This window comes from Osmerus eperlanus, chromosome 1 (genome assembly GCF_963692335.1).
Source record: "Osmerus eperlanus chromosome 1, fOsmEpe2.1, whole genome shotgun sequence".
Taxonomy (NCBI): domain Eukaryota; kingdom Metazoa; phylum Chordata; class Actinopteri; order Osmeriformes; family Osmeridae; genus Osmerus; species Osmerus eperlanus.
Genome location: NC_085018.1, coordinates 6,604,174 through 6,630,046, shown reverse-complemented (window position 1 = coordinate 6,630,046; position 25,873 = coordinate 6,604,174). Strand labels below are relative to the sequence as shown.

Sequence of the window (25,873 nt, the reverse complement as noted above, 5' to 3'; positions counted from 1 at the left end):
AATTGCAAGTCAGCCACCTTAAGGGTTCAGTTACCATGGTCCTCCAGGGTACAGTTACCATGGTCCCCCCAGGGTTCAGTCACCATGGAGCCCCCCAGGGTTCAGTCATCATGGAGCCCCCTAGTGTTCAGTCACCATGGTCCCCCCAGGGTTCAGTCGCCATGGTGGCTCCCAGGGTTCAGTCACCATGGAGCCCCCTAGGATCAGTCACTATGGTGTCCCCCAAGGTTCAGTGCTTTGTCATCTCCTCTTCATCGTGAAATCCTTCATTTCCACTGCTACACTCATTACACTCAACTCAACCTTTCCTCCAAAACCATAACCTCAGCCACTCACTCTATCCTCATCACTTGCCTTGCAGACTTAAAATATTGCATGCATCAGAATCAACTGCCTTAAATCTGACGGCCCACATTCTCTCACCCACTCCCCCCAGACCTTCCGGTTAGGGTAAGCCCAATCCCTAGCTCAGGGTTAAATACAGTATTTGCTTTAAAATATTACTCACCACCTACAAAGTCATAAACAATGACTATGCATCTATGAGTACTTATAGTACCTATAGTACCTATACAAATCTAATGTACTATTATTATTTTTGTTTGCTAGCTGTTGAGTTATTTAAATAGGTTGTCACATGGTAAAAGACAAATAATTAATTGAAACTTTCTTTGAGGGAAGCAAAATGTAATGGAATGTTTTACATGTAATCTTGCTGGCTCTCATTTTATGACAAACAAAACAAGTCTTAATGTAATAGCCAAATCCACGAAGGTACATTATAAAAGAAACAATGCAGTGTATAAAAATTCACCATCCAACAAAAGTACTGAAATCTATCCAAAATCTGAGATCTAAACAGAACTTGGCACACAGAACTGTAACATTTCTTAACGGTTTAGAGGGGAACTGTGCAATGTTCAGGACACATTCTGTTCCTGTTTCTTGTTTCTTATAACCATGCAGTCACAGTGAGTGGAGAACAGATAAGTGACAGCATGATGCCAGAAGCACTCAGAGGCGTTATCAAAGGAAGTGACGAGATATGAGGACAGCGTCACCCAACACTACGGAGAGTGGGAGACCTATTCAACAAGAGGACAGGCGGCCTCAAGGCCGGCTCCAGGTTACAAAAAAAACTGTTATACATATTTACATCATTCTAGGAGGTTTTATGGCCTGTGCTTTACTGTTGTGGTATTTAAGAGCATTATCTGAAGTTGTGCATGCTTTTATTGATCTATTAATAGATTTCAGATTCAGAAATATAAAATACTAAATGACCATTACTGAAAACCCAAATCTATTTAAGAGAAAGGCTTAATATAAAATGGTGGATGAAAAGTAATTATGGTTAAGTGATTCTTGATGTACTGTATGTTATGTACATCATGTTTTTTACTGTATATCCATGTGTGAGATGTTGCAAGCATCTCTATGATGAGACCCTGTAGCTGAAGGTGTCTACGTTTAGTGTGACACTCCCTTTGTTTAACCTGTCTTTCCATCTCTGAACCTGTTTCACCAAAACAGATCACATTTTGCTCTGACAATATTAAAAGATGGAGCTACAGTGTCATATTGGGTTCCCCACTGCTTTTAAAAATCCCCTTGTGCCCTGGGTGTAAAAGAAAAAATGGGACTTTTAAGAAAATTCTGAGGAAAAAGTGTGTATAGCTCTGTTGACTGTATTGTAGTATGCACTAATACACCATGAGAAAATCTGCAGCATATAGCACATTTCACTCATAGGAATATAAATGGCTTTACTTGACAAAATGAAGGCTTCCAAGTTAATTTGACAATATCTGATTATAATGAACTAACTACACATATCTTAGAAAACAAATGCATACAATTAACTGAATGCATACATAAAAAAAATATATAATGGTTATTCATGTCATTACGTACCATCACAAAAAGTATCTCACATATGCTTGATGACACCTCTATAATCCTAACCTTAACCTAACCCCTGACCCTAACAAAGTCCACTGTTCATTACCTATACTCTGCTACGGGTATGTTGTTAAATTTCATGGCCATAGTGACACAGTTTTCATTAGGTTCTTCATCATTCTGTAAGTTGAGACATCAGTGGGACGTTCCACTGTATGTTTACACTGTCCTCACATTCCTGCCCTCTCCCTCCCTCCTTCCCTCCCCTCTCTCTCCTTCATTCCTCCCCTCTCTATCCTTCCCCAGACAATGGGACTTTTTCACTTGCCAAATCAAAGTGCACAAGAAAGAATAAAAATGAAAGCAGTGATAGAATGTTTCATCTGTGAGTTTTTGTCACTTTTTATATTATGGTATTTTGTGTTCTACATAATTTCTACATATTTTGTTCAATACAGCAGTATATTTATGTGTTTTATAGGTATGAATCTACTCATTAACATGGGTGAGTAACATTCTCTGAATATTATTGAACAAATGTATTTTAACTTGACAGTATTGTTTGTAATGAATATCTCATTACAAAGATATACTGTCACCTGTCATTTCTTTATTTAAGAAAACATTTTTGCTTACTTGTTATTTTAAACTTTTGCCTGAGACTTTTGCAACGTACTGTAAATGCTTAATAATGGGTAACCCTTCCTTTTACAGTCCCTTAAGTACTAGGGTATTACCGATTGGTACCAAGGTGGTAAATACCTAGATAATTCTTAGTATTTACCCATTAACTAAATACTAACGTGCTGGTCATTACTGGGTATATTTTCTGTATTATTGGGTATTACCGATTGGTACCAAGGTGGTAAATACCTAGATAATTCGAAGTATTTACCCATTAACTAAATACTAACGTGCTGGTCGTAACTTACTGGGTAATTTTCACTGGTCCTAATTAGGTAAAGACAGAGGACAAAACGTAGTATTTACCTGGAAACTTATAAATATTACTATTTAAATACCGCTGGTAGTAAGTTGGTAACAACGGGAGATATATATGGTAAATTATAATGTGTTATTGGGTAAATACCGCTGCTACTAAGTAGGTAAAGACGGCCAAGCTCCAGCAGAATTACGAACAAAATACTCTACTATTACCCTGCAGTTACGTAAGGTTTATGTCGGTAACAGTCCACGTCTAAGGAGAAGATAAGAGTACTTTACAATAAAATACCTTTTCAGATACATTTATCGATGATGGCCTCATTTACTTGGCTGGTATAGCTACCTACCTCCGCGGGAAGAGTTTTCCTCTACTGTCACGGTAAACCTTCTTGGATACTGGGTATGTTCATGCGCATGTTTGGACTATTTACTCAGTAAGTAATCTGAAACTGGACTGTAAAAGGAAGCCGTGTTTGTTTCCATGGTGTTACCAGGCTCTTACCATACCCTTTGTAAGCGAATACCACTTTGTCAACGTTACCCTTAGTAAGAACGTGTACTATACGTTCCAAGGCGATACCAGGTAAAACATGGCTATTTACTCAGTAAGTAATATGAAACTGGACTGTAAAAGGAAGCCGTTTGCTTCCATGGTGTTACCAGGCTGGTGAATTTGACAACACATGCGCAGCATTCAGCAAACGTGCTGCAAATACACACAACACAACCAAATACATAAACGCATTGCAAAAACGAAAGCACGCAAACCAAAAACGCTGCAAATACATAAACGCATTGCAAAAACGAAAGCACTCAAACCAAAAACGCTGCAAATACATAAACGCGTTGCAATAACGAAAGCACGCAAACCAAAAACGCTGCATCCAGTTTTCACAACTTACAAAGGGTATGGTGAGAGCCTGGTAACACCATGGAAACAAACACGGCTTCCCTTTACAGTCCAGTTTCATATTACTTACTGAGTAAATAGCCATGTTTTACCTGGTATCGCCTTGGAACGTATATTACAAGTTCTTACTAAGGGTAACGTTGACAAAGTGGTATTCGCTTACAAAGGGTATGGTAAGAGCCTGGTAACACTATGGAAACAAACACGGCTTCCTTTTACAGTCCAGTTTCATATTACTTACTGAGTAAATAGCCATGTTTTACCTGGTATCGCCTTGGAACGTATAGTACAAGTTCATACTAAGGGTAACGTTGACAAAGTGGTATTCGCTTACAAAGGGTATGGTAAGAGCCTGGTAACACCATGGAAACAAACACGGCTTCCTTTTACAGTCCAGCTTCAGATTACTTACTGAGTAAATAGTCCAAACATGCGCATGAACATACCCAGTATCCAAGAAGATTTACCGTGACAGTAGAGGAAAACTCTTCCTGCGGAGGTAGGTAGCTATACCAGCCAAGTAAATGAGGCCATCATCGATAAATGTATCTGAAAAGGTATTTTATTGTAAAGTACTATCTTATCTTCTCATTAGACGTGGACTGTTACCGACATAAACCTTACGTAACTGCAGGGTAATAGTAGAGTATTTTGTTCGTAATTCTGCTTGGCCGTCTTTACCTACTTAGTAGCAGCGGTATTTACCCAATAACACATTATAATTTACCATATATATCTCCCGTTGTTACCAACTTACTACCAGCGGTATTTAAATAGTAATATTTATAAGTTTCCAGGTAAATACTAAGTTTTGTCCTCTGTCTTTACCTAATTAGGACCAGTGAAAATTACCCAGTAATGACCAGCACGTTAGTATTTAGTTAATGGGTAAATACTTCGAATTATCTAGGTATTTACCACCTTGGTACCAATCGGTAATACCCAATAATACAGAAAATATACCCAGTAATGACCAGCACGTTAGTATTTAGTTAATGGGTAAATACTTCGAATTATCTAGGTATTTACCACCTTGGTACCAATCGGCAATACCCAATAATACAGAAAATATACCCAGTAATGACCAGTACGTTAGTATTTAGTTAATGGGTAAATACTAAGAATTATCTAGGTATTTACCACCTTGGTACCAATCGGTAATACCCAATAAAACACATAACATACCCTTTACTTTCTATGTAAATACCTAGTACTTAAGGGACTGTAAAAGGAAGGGTTACCCATACTTTTTCATTCATGCTTTTTCTTTCTCCTTAGTGACAGCCACCAAACTGGTGTGTTACTTCACTAACTGGTCCCAGTACCGATCTGGAGAAGGTAAATACCTGCCTGAGAACATGGACCCTCACCTGTGCACTCACCTGGTCTTTGCCTTCGCTGTCATTAATTATGCTAACGAGCTTGAAATCTCAGAGTGGAATGACCCAACACTCTACCGGTCCTTCAACAGCCTCAAGACGCGGTAAGAATTTAATTTAATTAACTTAGTTAATGCTGATTCACATGTGCCTCTTTGTTTTTGTTGGTTAATTTAAACGTTTGTATGAGTAGATATGCAGTAGCAAACACAGACACACACACACACACAGATATTGTGAACTTTCATATATTGTCTGAAAGTTGGTGACTTCCCTCCCATCTCCCTGAATTTGTGCAGAAACCCCATGCTGAGGACTTTGCTGTCTGTCAGAAAGCACAGTGCTGGAGATGCCCAGTGAGCTAGAGCTTTTCAGCCTTCCATGCCTTCCCTCCAGAGATAAAACTGGAACACACTTAGCTAGATTCTGTTGTCTATTGACTATTACATATTTCCAGCAGCATCAATTTTACACATTCTGCTGTACATATTTTGGTGTCAGAATTTGTGTTTTTATTTTATGTTTTATTGTTGTTCAGATTCCAAAAATGTCAACATTTTGCTTAGGTTCTCCATCATGGTTTCCAATGCTGCCAAACGCCAGACGTTTATCCAGTCGTCCATCAGCTTCCTGAGGAAGTATGGCTTTGATGGTCTGGACCTGGACTGGGAGTACCCTGGATCGCACGGAAGCCCTCCCGAGGACAAGCAGAGATTCACTGAGCTCTGTAAGGTGCGTTATCTATCAACTCCAGCCACCATCACAACCTGGGTCACATTGTCTTTTATCCTATTTTTATCCTTTCACATACATAAGCTTTATCTGACATCTTGCCTGACTACATTAAACCTAAACTAAATGCTTTTCACTTATGAATTAACTTATATTGTTCTTTCAAATGCCTGGTACCATGTAGATACAGAAAACTTTGTACTTTGTTGTTCTGCGAAGGAAAAATGCACTCTGTTACAGTTGCAGAGGTGCATCAACAACAAAATACTAAATATATAAAATACAGAGAATAAACAGGTGCATAATGTTCCAGTGTACAAGAACAGGAGTTATTTTTGTCAGTGGGAACATCTGTAATTCTCTTCCGTTTGGAACTTAAAGTTAAAGTTGCATCTCCGGTTCCACCCTCCTTTGTAGCGCAGGGGAGATCTTAGTCATAACACAGTTGAACCCCCTTGGGCCATATTATAAGGGGGGCATCCAGCTCTTTCACAAATTTGTTCGTTCACAATACATGTTCAAGAATAAAGAAAGTGCCTTTCATCCTTTTGTATGACTGAAAACTGTTTCTCGTCCCAATAGTTCTTAAAATATCTAATTTTTTGATTTTTTTGTTTCTTTTGTTTCTTTTCTTGACTTCTTACATTTACGTTGACATTTAGTCATTTAGCAGACGCTCTTATCCAGAGCGACTTACAGGAAGTATAGGGACATACCCCCGAGGCAAGTAGGGTGAAGTGCCTTGACCAAGGACACAACGTCATTTTGCACGGCCAGGAATCGAACCGGCAACCTTCTGATTAATAGTCCGATTCCCTAAACGCTCAACCATCTGACCCCCCTTTTGTGTTGGGTACCGTCAACTACAGTTGGATATTGTAACAGCAGTTACCACAAGCATTAATTTCTGTACATTTTGGGTCTCCCCAGGAACTTTTCGTGGCTTACGAAGCGGAAAACAATGCCAGTGGAAAAACACAACTAATTATCTCAGCAACGGTAGCAGCTGAGAAAGAATACATTGATATAGGATATGAAATCACTGAGGTGTCCAAGTAAGCCTGGTTTAATTGCCTGATAAAATAGTCTCTCAGTTTTATAATTGTTTGAACCTATTGATTAACTTGATTTCCACTTTATGTATGTGTGTGTGTCTAGATACCTTGACTTCATTAATGTTAAGACATTTGACCTTCAAAGCAATCAAGCTAATGTCACCCACCATCACAGTCCTCTCAATCAGGGGCATCTCAACATTGACCAAGCCAGCACAGTAAGTCGCTAAAAGTAAAATGTCTCCATCATAGAACACTTTACATTCATCCCTTACCTGGAACAGTGAGCCAATTTACCAGGTTCATTTTTGAAGACAACTTCCTAAATCTTTCTTTTTTTCAATTGCATTTTCAATGGTTGTTTTTGCTGAGCTGAAAGGGAACATTTCCAGGTATAATTGTGTTTTCCTGCTGCTCAGGACTCTGCTATGCAAAACTGGCAGTCCAGAGGGGCCCCAGTGGGAAAGTTGCTGCTTGGCTTCTCTACCTACGGCCGCTCCTACACGCTCTCATCAGGGCAGACGGGGGTGGGGGCCGTAGCCAGCGGTCTAGCCAGCCCGGGGCCCTACACTCAGGAGATAGGATGCTGGTCCTACTATGAGGTGAGACACTTGACCTGCACACACGACACACACTCTCTCTTGCTCTCTCTGTTTCTCTCCCACAATTTTGTAAGGTGTACGGTGTTTGGGTTATATTTTGGAATCACAAAGGCTGCTGGGTACTGCTTAACCCTGTAAGACCTGTTGTAAAATTACAACGTCACCTTTAGCTCTTTAATTGCTCATTTCTTTTTTTTGAAAGACCAAATTTAACCATTAGCATTGCAAGGCAAGACAATAGGACCCATTGGTTATGAAAATGTGGTCGTTCAAAAAAAATCTTATTTGCAAATGTGTTTTTTGGAGAGCTAAAGGCGATGTTGAAATTTTAAATCGGGTCTTACAGGGTTAAACGCGACAGTCACATGACAAGCAGAACAGGAAAATCTTTAGAATTTTGGTATCTTGCTGGCGCAATTTACCATACCACATATTTTCATGTGGGTGGAATAATTGAATCGTTTAATTGTTAGGCTTGTCCCTATAACCAATCAAATGCTCTTCATTTACAAAAGGGGATTGTGTAAATCAAATGAATGTAACTATGGAGAGAGATTAAGACAAGCCACATTCACAGAGGCTTAGATGGAAATGCTCCGCCGGTGAAGTAATATTTACAGTTTTTTTCAACTGCTTACACACATTTTTTTTACTTTTGCTCTTTTTTCAAAACTTTACACACAAATCCAAGAATTGCACACACAAAATGCTAAATGCCTTGCATCTCAACACCAACCAATCATGGCTTTAGAATAGGCCTATACAGTTTTTTTTCAAATGCTTACACAATTTTTTTTTACTTGTCCTCTTTTTTTCAAACTTTCAAAACAAACAAATCCAAGAACTGCACACACAAAATGCAAAATGCCTCGCTTCTCTTGCAAAATGAAGCACTGCATTCAGAATATCACAATCACGTCCTCAAAAGCAAACATTTGTCTTACGTTGCAAATACCTTTGCCATAATATTACATTTTTGGATATATCATATACACACAGTTATTCAAAACCTAAAACTCTTTCATGAGCTCCTATGTGCATTTTTGTAATGGCAGAGATGTAGAAAAATTCATGGTAAACACGAAAACAAGATTGAAACCAAACTTCTTCTTTTTTTACTGTGCTTTTACTAAGCTTTTGTGGTTGTGAATACAGTATTACATAGTACGAAAGAAAGAGTGTAGTAGGACAGAAACCAAACCTAATTTAGAAAAAGGTGATTACGGAATGGTGTGTGTGTGCCATGAACTGTAGCATACAGTAATATATACTATTTTCTACAATTTTGTCAGAATGTCTTCTTACAGTCACTGTACTGTGGCACAGTAGGATAAAGTAATCCACCAGACTGTGACCAATCATGCAATGATCGGAGCTAGTTCAGGCATGGCACTCGGGTAGCGCACGCCATATCACCCATCGCCGTGTTCTCAGCCCATAGGCTTAGCTTGATAGGCGGTGCTATTCCGCCAATGTTAAACCATTTGTCATGTGTATGAATAAATGGTGAAATCAATCACGTGAGTGTCTTGACTGAACTGCAGTCAATGGATGCATGGGTGCTAAAATATATGTATGTGTATAATATACCGTGTGTTGTGCTAAAACAGCTGTTAAGTGTACATTAGAACATGTGTACATTACAGTAGATTGTTACATACCTGTTATAATTTCTACAGTAAAGGTTCAAATTATATTATATACATTGTATGGTATTTGTTTTTACATTAACAGTGTCTGTTGTGAAGATGTGACAGTGATTCTGCAGCACTGTTCTCCTGATCTGGAATAATTTTTTATTAACTGCAGATCTTTTTACTCGCCACGAGAGTTTGCATCATTCATTCTGGTTGGCGTCTACATGCCTCCGCAGGCTAGCGTCACCGAGGCTCAACGTGTGCTCGCCAGCCAGATACTGAGTGTGGAGCATGAAAATCCGGATTCCTTATTTATTATGCTAGGCGACTTTAACAAAGGCAATCTCACTCAAGAACTCCCCAAATTCATCAAATGCCCTACCAGAGAAGGAAACACCTTGGATCACTGCTACTCTACAATCAGCAAAGCATACCATGCGGTCCCCCGAGCAGCACTGGGTCACTCTGACCACGCCATGGTCCACCTGATTCCTGCATAAAGGCAGAAGCTAAAGCGCTGTAAGCCTGCTGTGAGGACATCGAAACAGTGGACCAGTGAAGCTATGGAGGATCTGCGGGCGTGCTTGGACTGCACTGACTGGGACATGTTCACGACTGCTACCAATAGTCTGGATGAGCTCACAGAGGCTGTGACATCATACATCAGCTTCTGTGAGGACTGCTGTATACCAACACGCACCAGGGTTAGCTACAACAACGACAAACCCTGGTTTACAGCTAAACTCAGAAGGTTGAGGTCAGCGAAAGAGGCCGCGTTTAGGAGTGGGGACAGAGACAGTTTCAAAAAGTCGAAGAACAGGTTTAGCAAGTCGGTGAGGGAGGCTAAACGACTGTACTCAGAGAGACTAAAACACCAATTCTCTGCAAACGACTCTGCTTTTGTCTGGAGAGGGCTCAGGCAGATTACCAACTTTAAGCCCAGAGCCCCCCACTCAGGGTTAGGGTTAGGGTTACAGTCCCGAACTACCCCTTCCCACCCAGGAGGCCTCCCACCTCCCCCCCTCTACAGTGACGACTCTCTCCATTCAGGAGGGTGAAGTTAACAGAATTTTCAAGAGGCAGAATCCTCGCAAAGCAGCTGGGCCGGACTCTGTCTCTCCAGCCACCCTCAAGCACTGCGCTGACCAGCTGTCTCCGGTGTTTACCTACATCTTTAACACCTCCCTTGAGACATGCCATGTGCCAGCCTGTCTCAAGTCCTCCACCATCATCCCTGTGCCCAAAAAGCCAAGGCCAACAGGACATAATGACTACAGACCCGTCGCCCTGACCTCTGTGGTAATGAAGTCTTTCGAGCGCCTGGTGCTGGCACACCTTAAATCCATCACAGACCCTCTACTGGACCCCCTGCAGTTTGCCTACAGAGCCAACAGGTCTGTGGATGATGCAGTTAACATGGCCCTCCACTTCACCCTACAGCACCTGGACTCCCCAGAATCCTATGCCAGGATCCTGTTTGTGGACTTCAGCTCTTCTTCAATACCATCATCCCCGCCCTGCTTCAGGACAAGCTCTCCCAGCTGAACGTGCCTGATTCCACCTGCAGGTGGATCACAGACTTCCTGTCTGACAGGAAGAAGTGTGTTAAGCTGGGAACACAAGTCTCTGACTCCCGGTCAGAGACTGGATCAGCACTGGATCACCCCAGGGCTGCGTCATTTCTCCTCTGCTCTTCTCCCTGTACACCAACAGCTGCACCTCTAGTCATCCGTCCATCAAACTCCTGAAGTTTGCGGACGACACCACCCTCATTGGGCTCATCTCTGGTGGAGACAAGTCTGATCATAGGTGGGAAGCGGCTAACCTGGTGACCTGGTGCAGCCAGAACAACTTAGAGCTCAATGCGCTTAAGACAGTGGAGATGGTTGTGGACTTCAGGAAGAATACAGCCCCACTCACCCCCATCACCCTGTGTGACTCCCCAGTCAACACTGTAGAGTCCTTCCGCTTCCTAATTCTGATACCCACCACTGTAAATCGACTCAAATTAGGCTATTTACAGTTTTTTTCAAATGCTTACACACAAATTTCTTACTTTTCACACAATTTCTGAAACCTGACACTCAAACACCAGAACCACACTTAAAATCTGCAAAACCATACGCACCTTTTTGGCCTTTGACTCAGTTTTCAATTTCATAAAACACTTTTTGCAAAACACAACACACAATTCTACACGTAACACACAACATTCTAACAGGAAGCATCTTGATTTCCTTTTTCAAACACAACTAATCAAAATGCCACACTAATTCATCAGTGCTAACTCCTCACAAGTGCAAACACTCATTGCTTTACTCAACACCAATCAATCATGGCTTTGGAATTGGTCTATAAATAGCCTAATTTGAGACGATTTACAGTGGTGGGTATAATTTGAACCTTTACTGTAGAAATGATAACAGGTATGTAACAATCTACTGTAATGTACACGTTCTAATGTACACTTAACAGCTGTTTCAGCACAACACACGGTATACTATACACAAAGATATATTTTAGCACCCATGCATCCATTGACTGCAGTGCACTGCATGATTGGTCCCAGTCTGGTGGATTACTGTATCATACTGTGCAACAGTACAGTGACTGTAAGAAGACATTCTGACAATATTGTAGAAAATAGTATATATTACTGTATGCTACAGTTCATGGCACACACACACACACCATTCCGTAATCACCTTTTTCTAAATTAGGTTTGGTTTCTGTCCTACTACACTCTTTCTTTCGTACTATGTAATACTGTATTCACAACCACAAAAGCTTACAGTAAAAAAAAATCTCATGTGCAAACGCGCTGCAAATTAAGAAAACACATGCAAATAGACAAAACACAAGCAAATTAAGAAAACATCTTCATGAATTTGACAACACATGCGCAGCATTCAGCAAACGCGCTGCAAATACACAACACAATCAAATACATGAACGCGTTGCAAAAACGTCAGACGTCAGAGATGTCGTTATTCCACTGCATACTTATGAATAATTATGTTTTTTTTTTTATAGAATAGAAGTATGCAGTGGCATAACGACATCTCTGACGGTGTTCTCAGGGGGTCTACTGTAGAAATGATTATGGGTGCAACTTCCGGTGAGATAGCGGAAGTTGCGGTTTGCTATACGTTAGTCCCAGCCAGCCGTCAACAGTGATTCTTTCTTTCTAAAGTAGTTAAACTATAATTTCACTAAAACTGGTTTGTTTTTAAACATATGTTGTCATTTATATTGTTATTATTATTGTTATAAAATGTCATTGTGGGCTCTGGTAGGCTACCTGTGGCGCTGTTCGCGGCTGTACTAACAACCAGACTTAACGTTAGCTAAATCTGTGGCTTCAACGACAGTGTGTTGAACACACACCCACAACAAAAAGGGATTGTTCTTGTGACAAACGGTACAGTTTCCATCGCCTGCCAACAGATGAGGAATACAAAATAATGTAGATGAAAAACCTAGCCTTGAAGAGACCACCCAAAACACTGTATCGTATGTGTACTCATTTCATTTTGTGGACAAAAAGCCGACGGAGGAAATCTGCATCCTACTTTGTGTTTGGGCTACGAAAGACCTCCACAGATTTAGCTAGTTGCAGTACTGCCAGTAAAGGTTTGAGGGTTAGTAGTGCCCTGGTCCAGCAACACATGAGCACCCAGCCGTTTGTATTTCACTCTGACGATGAAACTAAAACCCAGGACCGGTGATGTGGGACTTTAAGGCTCTGACTAGGCTCTATGTCTGCTTTAAGGTAGACAAGGTTGTGTCCCACCTCCTTAATTAAAACGCGACCAACTTTATTGCTGTGGAGGTAATGATAAGACAGAGCTTTTCAAGTTATTCATCGCTTCACCGTCCGTAGCAACAGAGTTAATAAAGTAGCTAGCTAAATATGCTAGTGTACGTTATTTGAGGCCACTTTTTCAGGTCGTCCTCCCATCCCTCGATAGTAGAAGGCAGGGGTATGATCACATTGTCCCGTTTCAGGTGTAACAGGCTGTGTTCCCACATGTTTTATTTCGCATCAGAATTAGCTTACCGCAATGACTGTTTATGAGCGTTACCATGACAATCGCCGGCTCCGGAAGTCGCGCCCATAATTCAGAAAATGGATCATGGGAGCTAGGAATAAGGTGAGAGGATAGCCTATCGTTTTTTTGTGAGGGTGTCATTTACATAATCAATTTGTTGAAACCACATCATATGACATTAAAGATGATAAATGAAAATATGAAAGAAAAAAAAACATAGGCCTAGCTTACTGTAATAAGCGATAAAACGCATGGTCACTCCTCTACATTTAATTTGGTCTGCTACTTTTTGCCAGCCCTCTTTCTTGGATTTTGCAGACTTTGAGATGTTCCCGGGCGTTCTGATAAAATCTTCAAATTCGGAGTAACCTTCGAGCAAGCTGTTGCTCTGTTGGCTCTGTTGCGGAAAAAACAGGGCGCTCATTTTGGCCACGGTGAGCAGCCATAGACTTATGTGAGCAGCCAATAGCAGCTTGCTGATCAAGGTTTCTACTATCGATACATACCATAGAGTTAATATTACTAGAGGAAGCAACTTTTGTCTTCCAAGATGGCGTCCCCATTCATTTCTATGAAAAGTGCTCAGTGGCGCAGTGAGGCAAGCAAGAGCACAAAACTGGACCGCGCCATCTTTCCACTTCCGACTCTTCCGGTCTAGCTTTAAACAGTGGCTCTTTTTTTTCCCTAGCTCCGAGACCTCGTGCACGCTTGCAACTAGCTGTACACGTCATACTTTGCGACAACCAGTTGCGAGCATAGATGTATATGGTTGCGAGCGTGTGAGCTAAGGCATTGCAGTGGCAGAATGGGGTACAAGTCCGATAAGAATCAGAGACATGATGCAAACTTTACGGAAATGTATGCTGTCACTGTATAGTTGTTACGACCCTCCCTGACTGAACCGAATAAACTAAGGCTTTCGATGTCTAGGGGCAAAGGAGGGACTAACAACCAGCAAACCAGCAGCCAACATGAACTCCAAACGAAGGTATATGTAGACAACCGTGCGTTTTATTTTATGAACAGAAAAGGCGTCACAGGAGAACAAGGGGACCATGAACGGTGCCAAAGGAATGAATACAATAAAAGTGCTAAACACCCTGCCTAACCCAAATAATGCCTCTCTAACAAAATTACAAGGGGCGGCATCGTTCCTTGCCTAGTGAGTTTAACAAGGGAGTAAGCTGCGTGATGGCAGTGTATGCCCATGGGCGGCTTACCTGTCCCCTCTCTCCTGTGAACAACCAAACGAACAACACTAAAGGCAACAAAACACGAGGACTTGCTACCGACAGAACATACATGTGCACACAAGACAGAATGCGGATGGCTGCCTCCCCTTCCAAAGACGGTTCCGGGGTTTTAGAGGCTGCGAGGAAGACGGACGGGATCGGGATTGGACGAGATCCGGAACAACACAGCCAATCGCGGACAGACACCTGCGGACAACGACAGGGAGAACAAAAAGGGGGAGGGGCAAACACGATAGGGCAGACGAACAATACACAAAAGGCCCACAGGCCGTAACACTCCCCCCCATAGAACATAACCCACGGGTTATGCCGTAACAGCAACACGTAGCCGTGCACATTAAACCACAACTGAACATAAACAATGCACCTCAAACGAGAACGATTAAACACGGGAGAGGGCGTCTGCAACTACGTTTTCCCTACCCTTTTTGTGACGGATAACTAAGGGGAAACCTTGTATTAAGAGGGCCCAACGCATGAGCCTGTGGTTGTGATTGTACATGCGCTGGAGGAAGACCAGAGGATTGTGGTCTGTAAACACCTCAATAGGCTGAGAGCTGGAACCCACATAGACCTCGAACTGTTGTAGGGCCAGTAGCAGGGCCAGGGTCTCTTGCTCTATGGTGGAGTATCTAGACTGGGCCATGGAGAATTTCCGGGAAAAGTAACAGACAGGGTGATCAATCCCATCTGCGTCTTCCTGGATCAGTACGGCTCCCGCCCCAGAGCACTCGCGTCCACCTCCAGCTTGAAGGGCCTGCTAAAGTCTGGGGCAGAGAGAACAGGAGAGCTACACAAAAGGGCTTTGACAGTGGCAAAAGCTGACTTGCACGCATCAGACCAGGCAAACATCACCGATGGGCTCAGTAAGTCGGTGAGCGGAGCGACAACGGTGGAGAAGTTGCGGCAAAACCCCCGATAGTAACCCGCCATACCCAGGAAACGACGGAGCTCTCTGCGCGTGGTGGGTGGTGGATACGCTTCTATTGCGGACACTTTTGCGGACACCGGGCGCACCTGACCGCGGCCGACCTCCTTCCCTAGATAGGTGACAGTAGCCATCCCGAAATCACATTTGGCTAGGTTCAAAGTTAGGTTGGCCTGGGCCAAGCGCTCGAAAACCGTTCGCAGTGTTGTGACATGCTCCTCCCAGCTCTGGGAGTAAACCACCAGGTCATCCAAGTAGGCGGTGCAGCACTGCACCTCTGACAATACAATATTTATAAGTCGCTGGAAAGTGGCCAGGGCGTTACACATCCCGAAGGGCATAACGGTGTACTGTAGGAAATTGTCGGGGGTAACAAAGGCAGACATTTGGGAAGCACGGGGAGTGAGGGGGACCTGCCAGTATCCCTTTAGCAGGTCCAATTTGCTGACGTATGTGGCAGCCCCTATAGTGTCAACACAGTCATCGATACGGGGCAACGGGAACGAATCCGGTATGGTGACTGCATTTAGCTTCCGGTAGTCGGTGCAGAACCTGAAAGTCCCATCTGGTTTTGGAAATCAACAGGCATGGAGAACTCCATGGGCTGGAGCTGTAGGTGGCCAAGCCATTCTCCAAAAGGTATCGCACCTCCTGCTTCATAACCTGCCGCTTGCTTGGTCTGGTTGACACGGTAGGCACGCTGTTTAAGTGGCAAAGCCCTGCTAACATCAACGTCGTGTTCCAACACAGTCGTGCGGGAGGGTACATCAGAAAACAGCCCAGTGAATCCCCGGATCAAACTTATCAAGTCGACCTTCTCTGCGTCGTCCAAATGCTTGAGGTACGTTGGAAGAGAGCGCAGCACTGACGAGTTGTCGAGCCGGGCTCCTTGCTGAGGTAGCCGGCGCAACAAAGACACATCATCCTCAGAGTCGTCAATAACCACGCTCAACACCGAGCACGACTGGGGCCGCGGGCTCCCTGGCATGGAACAACTTCAACATGTTTACGTGACATACCCGTGACTGCCGCCTGCGATCGGGCGTCTTCACTACATAGTCCGTCACACTGAGCTTTTTCTCGATGACGTATGGGCCGGAGAACCGGGCAGAGAGAGATGAACCTGGTACTGGCAACAACACCAATACCTCGTCACCGGGTTTTAGGTCGCGCAAAACAGCCGCTTCGTCGAAGCGCTTCTTCATTTTCCCCTGAGCAACCTCCAAGTTCTGTCTAGCCAGGTCACACGCTCCGTGCAACCGTTCCCTGAACCGACTTACGCAGTCAAGCACAGGACGGGGACCCTGAATGTGGGACATAACGTGGTCCTTCAATAACTTCAGCGGACCACGGACAGTATGACCGAACACGAGCTCAGCTGGGCTGAACCCCAGCGACTCCTGTACGGTCTCTCTGGATGCGAAGAGCACAAAAGTCACGCCTTCGTCCCAGTCCTTGCTTATATCTAGACAGTACTTTCTTAGCATCGACTTGAGTGTCTGATGCCACCGCTCCAACGCACCCTGGCTCTGAGGGTGGTAAGCGCTGGAAACTTGGTGCTGGATGGCGAGCGTCTTCATTACCTGGGCAAACACCTTGGACAGAAAGTTCGAACCCTGATCTGTTTGTACCACCTTAGGTAGACCAAAGGTGGCAAAGAACCTGGTCAGGGCAGAAACAACCACCTTGGTCGTTATTCTGCGCAGAGGGATGGCCTCCGGGTAACGGGTGGCAGCACACATTATCGTTAGCAGATACTGATTCCCAGACCTCGTTTTCGGTAGCGGGCCAACGCAGTCAACTATGACGCGCTCGAACGGCTCTCCCATCACCGGGATAGGGCAGAGCGGAGCGGGAGGAACAACCTGATTTGGTTTTCCGGTTATTTGGCAGGTTCGGCAAGTTCGGCAGTGCCCTGCTACATCTTTCTTCAGACCCGGCCAAAAGAAATGCTGTAGTATTCGAAGGTACGTCTTAGGGACACCCAAATGTCCTGACCAGGGCAGGTCATGAGCAAGGGTCAACACATCCAACCGAAAAGCGAGTGGCACTACTATCTGAAACACCGAACTCCAACTCTCATCCTCCCCTTTGTTGGAGGTCCATTTACGCAACAGGAGCCCATCCTCCAGGAGATATCCAGTATCCTGCCCCCTAGCTTCCACCCGGTCTACCACTGACGAAAAGCAGCTGGCCAAAGAGGGGTCTTCTCGTTGCGCACGCACGAAGAGCTCTCTGGACACAGGAAACACTTCCCTCGTTACTTCGAGGGGGCCCGTGTGCCTCCGGTCAGTGCTACAGGGTACAGCTACACTGTCCTCGCGGAACACGGGGCCTAACACCGTGTTGTCCAAACCAACCGCTACATCACCCAGCCTACGAGACTGTGAACGCGTCACCACGCATGCCGGAAACACAGAGGAAAGCGAGCTCTCCTCGGGTACTTGTGGGACATCAAGCACTTCTAACACTGGCAGCACTCGACCCCCTGCAATGTCGTTCCCCAGTATCAGGGAAACCCCGGCTACAGGGAGCGTTGGCTGTACCGCCACTCGGAACTGTCCAGTGACTAGTTTGGTCTTCAAGTGCACGTAGTGTAAAGGCACCGGCACGTAACCCATCTCAATACCCTGAAGCAGGACGTTGTAGTGGCATGAGGACTCAACAGACCAGGGCAGCACACCCGAGAGAATAACGGACTGCGCTGCTCCCGTGTCTCTCAGAATCTGAACGCTAACACGCTGCTGGTCATCGTCGGACAGAGAAACAGAGCCGGTAAAAATGAAGGGTTCGAAACCACTAGGTGGGGCCAGGGAAGGGACCGGACACAGGGGTTTAAGCAAGCCCACAGGCTTAGGGTGTTGGTCGGGACGAGGAGGGACCGGTCTCCGCTGTAGCTTCATACAGTCGGCTATAACATGACCTGTTCGATGGCAATAGTAGCACTCCCGCTCTCCACCTGTGCGGCGAGGTGGGGTGGTTGCGAAACGGGGGCTGTGCGAGGGCGCAGCGCCCCGGGTGGCCGGCTCTGTAGCAGGGGCAGGGGTGAACGCTGTCTTGTGGGTAAGAACAAACTCGTCAGCCAAAACCGCAGCTTGGGCCAAGGACGCCACCTTTTTCTCCGTTATGTAGACCACTAGCCGATCAGGCAGGCTGTTCTTAAACTCTTCTACCAGTACTAAATCACGGAGAGAAGCAAAAGAGTCACAGCCGGTGGCCATGCACCACCTGTCAAATAAGGTTTCCGAAACCACTTCCTGAGCTTTCCCTGTCAGCCGGCACTGCAGCAGCAGAGGCCACATCTCCACGGGCCAATTCAGTGTGGCTGCGATGCGCTCAAACACGCTAAAATACGAGTCAACCTCGGACTCCCGAAACGGCGGCACCAGGGCAATGTTCCGGGTGATATCAAACTGGGCAGGCGGAGCACGAGGCTGCCCAGGATCAGAAGGAGGCGGCCGTACCTGAGCCAGAGCTTCTCCTCCGACTCTAGTTGCCGCAGTCTGAACTCGCCCTCAAGCTCAAGCCTCCTCACCTCCAGTTTATACTCGTACTCGGCCTTCCGAGCGTGCTCCTTGTCACTCCTCTCCATCTGGAGACGGGCAAGGCGAACCTTAACGCGGGAGCCCTCTCCTGAGCCCAGGGGCGGTGACAGGGGCGGGGAAGCAGGCGTTCGGGGCGGAGAGGATGGAGTTTTTACTTCCTCACCAGCCTCAATGCTAGCACCTGCTTCGGGGGAAGGCAGCACCTCCATTTCCAGCAGTGCATCATAAACACTCTGCCTGAGCACCGGCTTGACTTTACCCTTCGCTACGGGTAGACCATAATGGTCGATCAGCGCACACAGATCAGCCGCGCGGCACTGGTCCAGCAATTCGCTGGACGGTGCTTCCAAAAACCGCTGTACAATGGTCGGAGCCATGACCAACCACAGAACACAAAAACACGCGAAACCACATAACCCTGGTTAGCTGCAGCAAACCGGCAATACGGCAGACAGCCCAATAGTAAATCCCGGACGAGCCCCCACTGTGTTACGACCCTCCCTGACTGAACCGAATAAACTAAGGCTTTCGATGTCTAGGGGCAAAGGAGGGACTAACAACCAGCAAACCAGCAGCCAACATGAACTCCAAACGAAGGTATATGTAGACAACCGTGCGTTTTATTTTATGAACAGAAAAGGCGTCACAGGAGAACAAGGGGACCATGAACGGTGCCAAAGGAATGAATACAATAAAAGTGCTAAACACCCTGCCTAACCCAAATAATGCCTCTCTAACAAAATTACAAGGGGCGGCACCGTTCCTTGCCTAGTGAGTTTAACAAGGGAGTAAGCTGCGTGATGGCAGTGTATGCCCATGGGCGGCTTACCTGTCCCCTCTCTCCTGTGAACAACCAAACGAACAACACTAAAGGCAACAAAACACGAGGACTTGCTACCGACAGAACATACATGTGCACACAAGACAGAATGCGGATGGCTGCCTCCCCTTCCAAAGACGGTTCCGGGGTTTTAGAGGCTGCGAGGAAGACGGACGGGATCGGGATTGGACGAGATCCGGAACAACACAGCCAAACGCGGACAGACACCTGCGGACAACGACAGGGAGAACAAAAAGGGGGAGGGGCAAACACGATAGGGCAGACGAACAATACACAAAAGGCCCACAGGCCGTAACAATAGTATTCCTTTCACTTGGTTTTTAGAAATAGGCTATAGGGCTAAATAGGCTATAGGGCTATTCTAGATGGAACTCATCACATATGTTGCTTTTTTTCTTTGTGATATGAGTATGATTTCCAACGCATTGTATCGGATTAAATAAACTGTTAACATGAACAATTAGCTCCGTCGTTGTTCTCGCCAGGCAAAGAAGGCTTAATAGTTATTTTTGTAACAGAAATCTTCCATAATGCAGACTTACCATAGCTTACTGTCAACTTTATATTCAAACGAAATGCCACGAAATTCACACTGCCTTCAATTTAACATCAGTGTAGAAATGTGGCCTGTGTTTTATATGTTCAACCTACAAAACCAAACGCCTATTAATGGATATAATGTGATCTAACAAGACTTGGTAATAATGTAATAAATTGAGAAGTGTGTCTAAAATATAGTCTACTTTATTGAACATGTGCCTTTGAAAGGGGCATATTAACAGAACTATATACAAGACGTTTCTATCAGATATAAGTGGGGGTGAAACAGAGTCACTGAGGACCTTCATTGTCCCACAAAAGCAGTCTGGCTTGATGACACGATCAAAAAAAGAATAATGAGTGTGTTTAACAAAAGCTTCTGAAGGCAAGACTAATATTATTTAAATATATATAATTTCCTATTGTGGTTATCAGTTAAAGTATTAATCTTCGTCTTTGCTCCAGATAGACATGTCAACAATCTATGCTCACGCTTAACATAATGTAATATTTGCCATCATGTCATGAACGTTTTTATGAAAAATCAAATCTGTTTTAAAATAACGGGAATAAACTATATTAACAACATTTCATGTATGTGTGACAACCATTTCAATCAGGAGAGACCTGGGATGAGTGAAAGATGTTTATTACAGACTAATAAATGTACTGTGGTGTTTGGAGCTTGAACCCCACGGGGAATTATATAGATCAACGGGCGCCTGCCCAACGCCCGAAGAAGAATCCCCCACGGAGTCCAGACACTGGTGGCGGTGGCGGCAGCCGACGACCAATCGAGCCGAAGACTGAGACAGGAACCGGGCGGCGACGGGGTGGTGGAGGGTCGCGCACTTGATAGCATGGACAAACTACACAGGGAGAGAATCATATTTAAAGGCACGGATCATGTGACACCATTAATTGATAGCGGGAGCGCTAATCGACCTGAACCCTAGTGACCGCCCGACCAGGGAACGGGGGGAAGGTAGGGCGTTCTTAGCGGGGGGAGTGATAAGTGTACACTACGATAAAGCCCGAGTGCAGAGATCGGTCTTGCATGACTGAACTTGCGCAAGCTTCATTTGTTAAACTTGCTACAACAGGGCAGGCAACTCAAGCCATTTCTTTCAGCTCCAGGTAAATCGGCTATCGGCCAATGTGAACTTTTGTGCTCGTGCCCTGTTAGTATCCGCGAGCACATTTGCAGGCAACTTTTATTGACGTAAGCAAATACATGGGGTGCTAGTTTACCCATTTCGGATTGGTTTCAAACTTAGCAAAAATCAGGAAAAAATATTCTATGAAAAAGCTAGTAGTATGAGCCAGGTTCGAGAATCGAACAAAAATTATTGGGGGAGATAGTTTTGTAAATGTTGACTGGAGTTAATAGAATAAAAACGACCGGAAGAGCCGGAAGTCTAACAAGAAATGCAATACCACCTACACCCACCGGGGACGTTGCTTCAAGCCGAGGGGCGAGGGGTGGGGGCTTGATACATACCCCCTTTTAGACCAACGCATAACTCAATCCAGCTATACTAATTATAAACAACATGGGTGTTCGAAGAATCGAATTAGCCAGATCATGATTAGCAAGATGAAGTTGTCTTGAATGTGTCATTTGATCTCGGATGGAATAAGCAACGTAGCCTACGGAGAATGGGCCCCTGTAGTCTTGTGTGTTGTGTTTGGTCAACATATTCATGTACTTGTACGTGCTCTACTGGAATAATATCTCTGACAAAATCAAGCAGGTTATATCATTACAAAAGAATAGTTAGTGTAAAAGTGACTACAAATTTTGCACTACAGCAGGGCTCTCAAGTTTTGAAGACAGGCAAGAGTGACATTCTCCCCCCCGTCAGGGGGTCAAAATTAATTAATTAATTGCTTTTTACCTGACATCTTTGAAAGGCAGCAATGATTAATGCATCCATGGCCAGGATATAATTATAAAATATGACATTATTTTAAAAGTGACCTATAACATCGACTATGCAAAAAACCTAAATGTATTTAGTGCTAATACAATTATTAAGCCTATTTGGAGAGAGATGTTTATAATGTGACAATATGTCAGTCATCGTGTGATAACGAAAATATGACTAGGCCTAAAATACTTGTTCTGAGCAGGTGTTGTCAGTGAACAGGCTGTACAACTGTTGGATAAGTTACAGACACTCATGAAATACTGATGCTAATTATCTGGGAAACATTTTCTAACAGCAGTCAAGTTGTCATTGTTTGTGTCAAACAAGTTGGGAATTTGTTGTAACATTAAAACAGGAGATCATGACTGTGCTCAAAGTGATGCTCGAGCTCCAGTGGTTTCCTCTGTGGGTGAACGAAACTTTCGGAAGATGTTGTAGCAGAATCACGTGAAAAATTCCAGGATATGCTTTTTTTCATTGGTTGTTGCGTTAAATCTTACCCAGATACAATAGTGCTATTTTCTTATTGGCTATTGTGTAGCCCCTTTCTGTTTTTTGATTGGCTGATAAGTGGCAGGCTCGACTTAGAACTCCAGGGGAGACGCGCTTGATTCCTACCGGTTCCATAGTGAGAGCGGCGCGGCCAGAGACATTTCGGTTGGGCGCTGCGGCATATTAAATATATTATAAATAGTTTTTCCGCGTGAAAAATACAATGTGTGGCGGGAGTGCGTGACAAAAGACCGAAATGAGTGACTGTCACGCTCAATGCGTGACACTTGAGAGCCCTGCTACAGTGTGTAACTGGTTCAAACAGTCCAATTTTATGAACCATGTGTGTGGCATATGGTGACAGAAATGGGTTTTTATACATGATTGTATAGTTTTGAACGAAGTGTTTCATTTGGCAAAAGATTGGAAGTGTTCTGCTACTTGTGTGTCTAGTTGTGTGAATCGTGTGTTGTGTTTTGACAAAGTGAGCCCTGTTTTCAAAATTGTGCTTAAGCAATTGGAAAAAACTGTAGAGTGCTATTTTGATTGGATGTGTTTGAAAAAACTAAGATGCTTCCTGTTAGAATAGTATGTGTTATGTGGAGAATTGTGTGTTGTGTTTTGCAAAAAGTGTTTTATGAAATTGAAAACTGAGTCAAAGGTAAAAAATGTGCATATGGTTTTGCAGATTTGATGTGTGGTTCTGGTGTTTGAGTGTCAGGTTTCAGAAATTGTGTGACAAGTAAGGATTTTGTGTGTAAGCAGTTGAAAAGAACTGTAAAAGAAAATATGATTTGTACAGGTGCTCATCATGCTCCATGGACTGCTATGTCTAGAACCAGTTATGGACATGCTGGTGGTCAGTTTACCGTGTTTGTCTCCTCAGATCTGCTCATTCCTCAAAGGGACCTCTGTTCAGTGGATAGATGAGCAGAGTGTTCCATATGCTATCAAAGGGAACGAATGGGTGGGCTACGACAACATGCAGAGCTACAGTGCCAAGGTATCTGCCAAAATACATTCCCTGGATGTTTATTTGTCTTTCAATTTTACAATTCATGTATTGGCCATTCAAACAGAAAAAAAAACCCTGTCTTCGGGAATAGGTCAGCTATCTGAAGGATAAACAATTTGGAGGTGCCTTTGTGTGGACTCTGGACATGGATGACTTTTCTGGAATGTTCTGTAATCAGGGCAGATACCCACTGATTACACATCTGAAGACTATCTTGAATATTGGTAAGGTAAATGCTTGAAAATGTCATAATAAACATATGACATGAACCTGACTAGTATAATGTCTTCCTTTCAAATTGAATTTATTTATTTTGACCACCTGCTTTTCTCTGTTAGGTTGGACACCGCTTACAAGGCCCTTGGAAATTACCTTGGCAGCCTCCATCCCTAGCAGTACCTTCTCATTCTCCTCCTCCAGTACCCAACCAACTTCAGACACTCTGGCCTATACCAGAACCATGACCTCAACCAAAGAGGTCATAAACTGTCCACAGAACGTCATAGTCACAGACACCAGCAACAGCTTTTGTCACCATAAACCAGATGGGGTCTACCTCAGGTCAGAAAACCCCAAGTCGTTTTACAAATGCAAACACAGTCAAACCTATCTTTTGAGATGCCACAACCAGGGAACGGAGAACAGCAGTAGAGGGCAGAGTCAACTGTCTTATGGTGTCATTCTTTTACCTCTTGGGATCAACTCGCTCCTTCATCTCTTGAGCACATGGAGCAATAGGTGATTGGTTTCTCAGACCTTAATTTGATAACTAACTTTGGACATGAGATTGGAATGTTTCTGCATATGATATAGATCAATAAGACAGACGTGATCAGACCCCCTTAGGATTTTTTACATGTGACAACTTTGTCTTTATTGCTTGAGCACATGACATTTGTTAGGAAATATACTGAATGACTGAAGGAATCAAATTGAGTGAGTGAATGAACTAAAACAGATATAAATTGTTATTGTAATGTAAGATATTCATAAGGTAAGATATAGTCAAACTGTATCTACTGATTAGGATAATGCCAGAGACAAATCAGTTTCTCCAACAGTGCCAACGTAAGAAACGGTCTGTATTTTAACCAGACATGACTCAATGCAACACTAACTTTTCAACTACAATATTGCATAAGTAAAATGTTTGTGTCCACTTCAGAGTCTTCCAGTGTCCTGAAAGAGACTAGCTGGTCGCTGAGCTCATTTCTCGTGGTGGAGGATGCTGCTGGAGGAGTCACCTTCCCTTCAAAATGTACCCTGCAGTCATCAGCAGTGAGAATGAAGGGGAGGAGGGAGAAGTCGGAGAAGAGATGCAGGAGTTGATTTTGGAGTGGAGGAACAGAGACTTCTCAGATGTTGCAGCTGTGTGAGCAGTCAGCAGGGAATGATAGGAGGCCAGGCTGTTGGGGGATCTTCTCTCGAGTCACCACCTGTCGGAGTTCTGTCTGAAAGGAGGGTGACAGAGCAAGCTTTCTTGATCAGCTTGTTATAGAGCTGTGTATAATTGGTGTCCAACTGTTTTGATACACTGCTGTAACACAACTTCCCAGGATGAAAAAAAGTACCTATCAAAGATTGAGAAAGCCTGGGAGTGATTGGGAGTGAAGTGGCGACAAAAGAGGGAAGGTGTTAGTGAAACATGAGGTGTTGAGCACCTCCCGGTGGAGACAAGGTCTAGTTGGTTGCCAGCTTGGTGGGAGCAGGGGATGGAGAGAGAGCTCCAGGTAAATGTCAATGGTTCAGAATTTTTTTTACCCTACCCAGAGCTTTTGCACTAATGTGAATCAGAGGTGCCATCACCACTGTAAAAGTAGTATTGCCAAACTTTATCGTCAGACACAATATTGTAAGGCTGGGTGTCAAACCTGCCCCCACCTCTCATATGCTAAAGTCTGGAGTTTCTGGACGGTCTCAACTTGATGGCCCTCACACCCCATTCAAGATGTGGTCTGACTGGTTGTCCTTGTGTATAAAGGGAATTGTAATGCATTGTTCTGTGGATTCTTCATCTCCTGAGACTTTCTCCTCAGTTCTCCCTTGTCCTACTGTCCTACTCCTTGCTCACCTCTTGCTTTCTCTCTGATTTACAATGATCATGGTAGAATAGG

At 44.1% G+C, this 25,873-nt stretch overlaps 2 protein-coding genes across 2 annotated transcripts in view; one reads left to right on the top strand and one right to left on the bottom strand.

Annotated features, from left to right (window-relative positions):
* LOC134017173 (protein phosphatase 1 regulatory subunit 15B) overlaps positions 1-25,873 on the bottom strand; it is a 598,478-nt gene that overhangs the window by 435,835 nt on the left and 136,770 nt on the right. The gene's annotated exons all lie outside the window — the stretch shown is intronic.
* Positions 36-25,088, top strand: LOC134030986 (chitotriosidase-1-like). Its single transcript, XM_062474814.1, has 12 exons — positions 36-227; positions 437-450; positions 4,977-5,240; positions 5,436-5,492; positions 5,703-5,868; positions 6,799-6,923; positions 7,027-7,141; positions 7,343-7,525; positions 23,631-23,747; positions 23,851-23,988; positions 24,180-24,237; positions 24,925-25,088. Exons 1-12 carry the CDS (start codon positions 36-38, stop codon positions 25,086-25,088), a joined length of 1,593 nt encoding a protein of 530 aa, XP_062330798.1.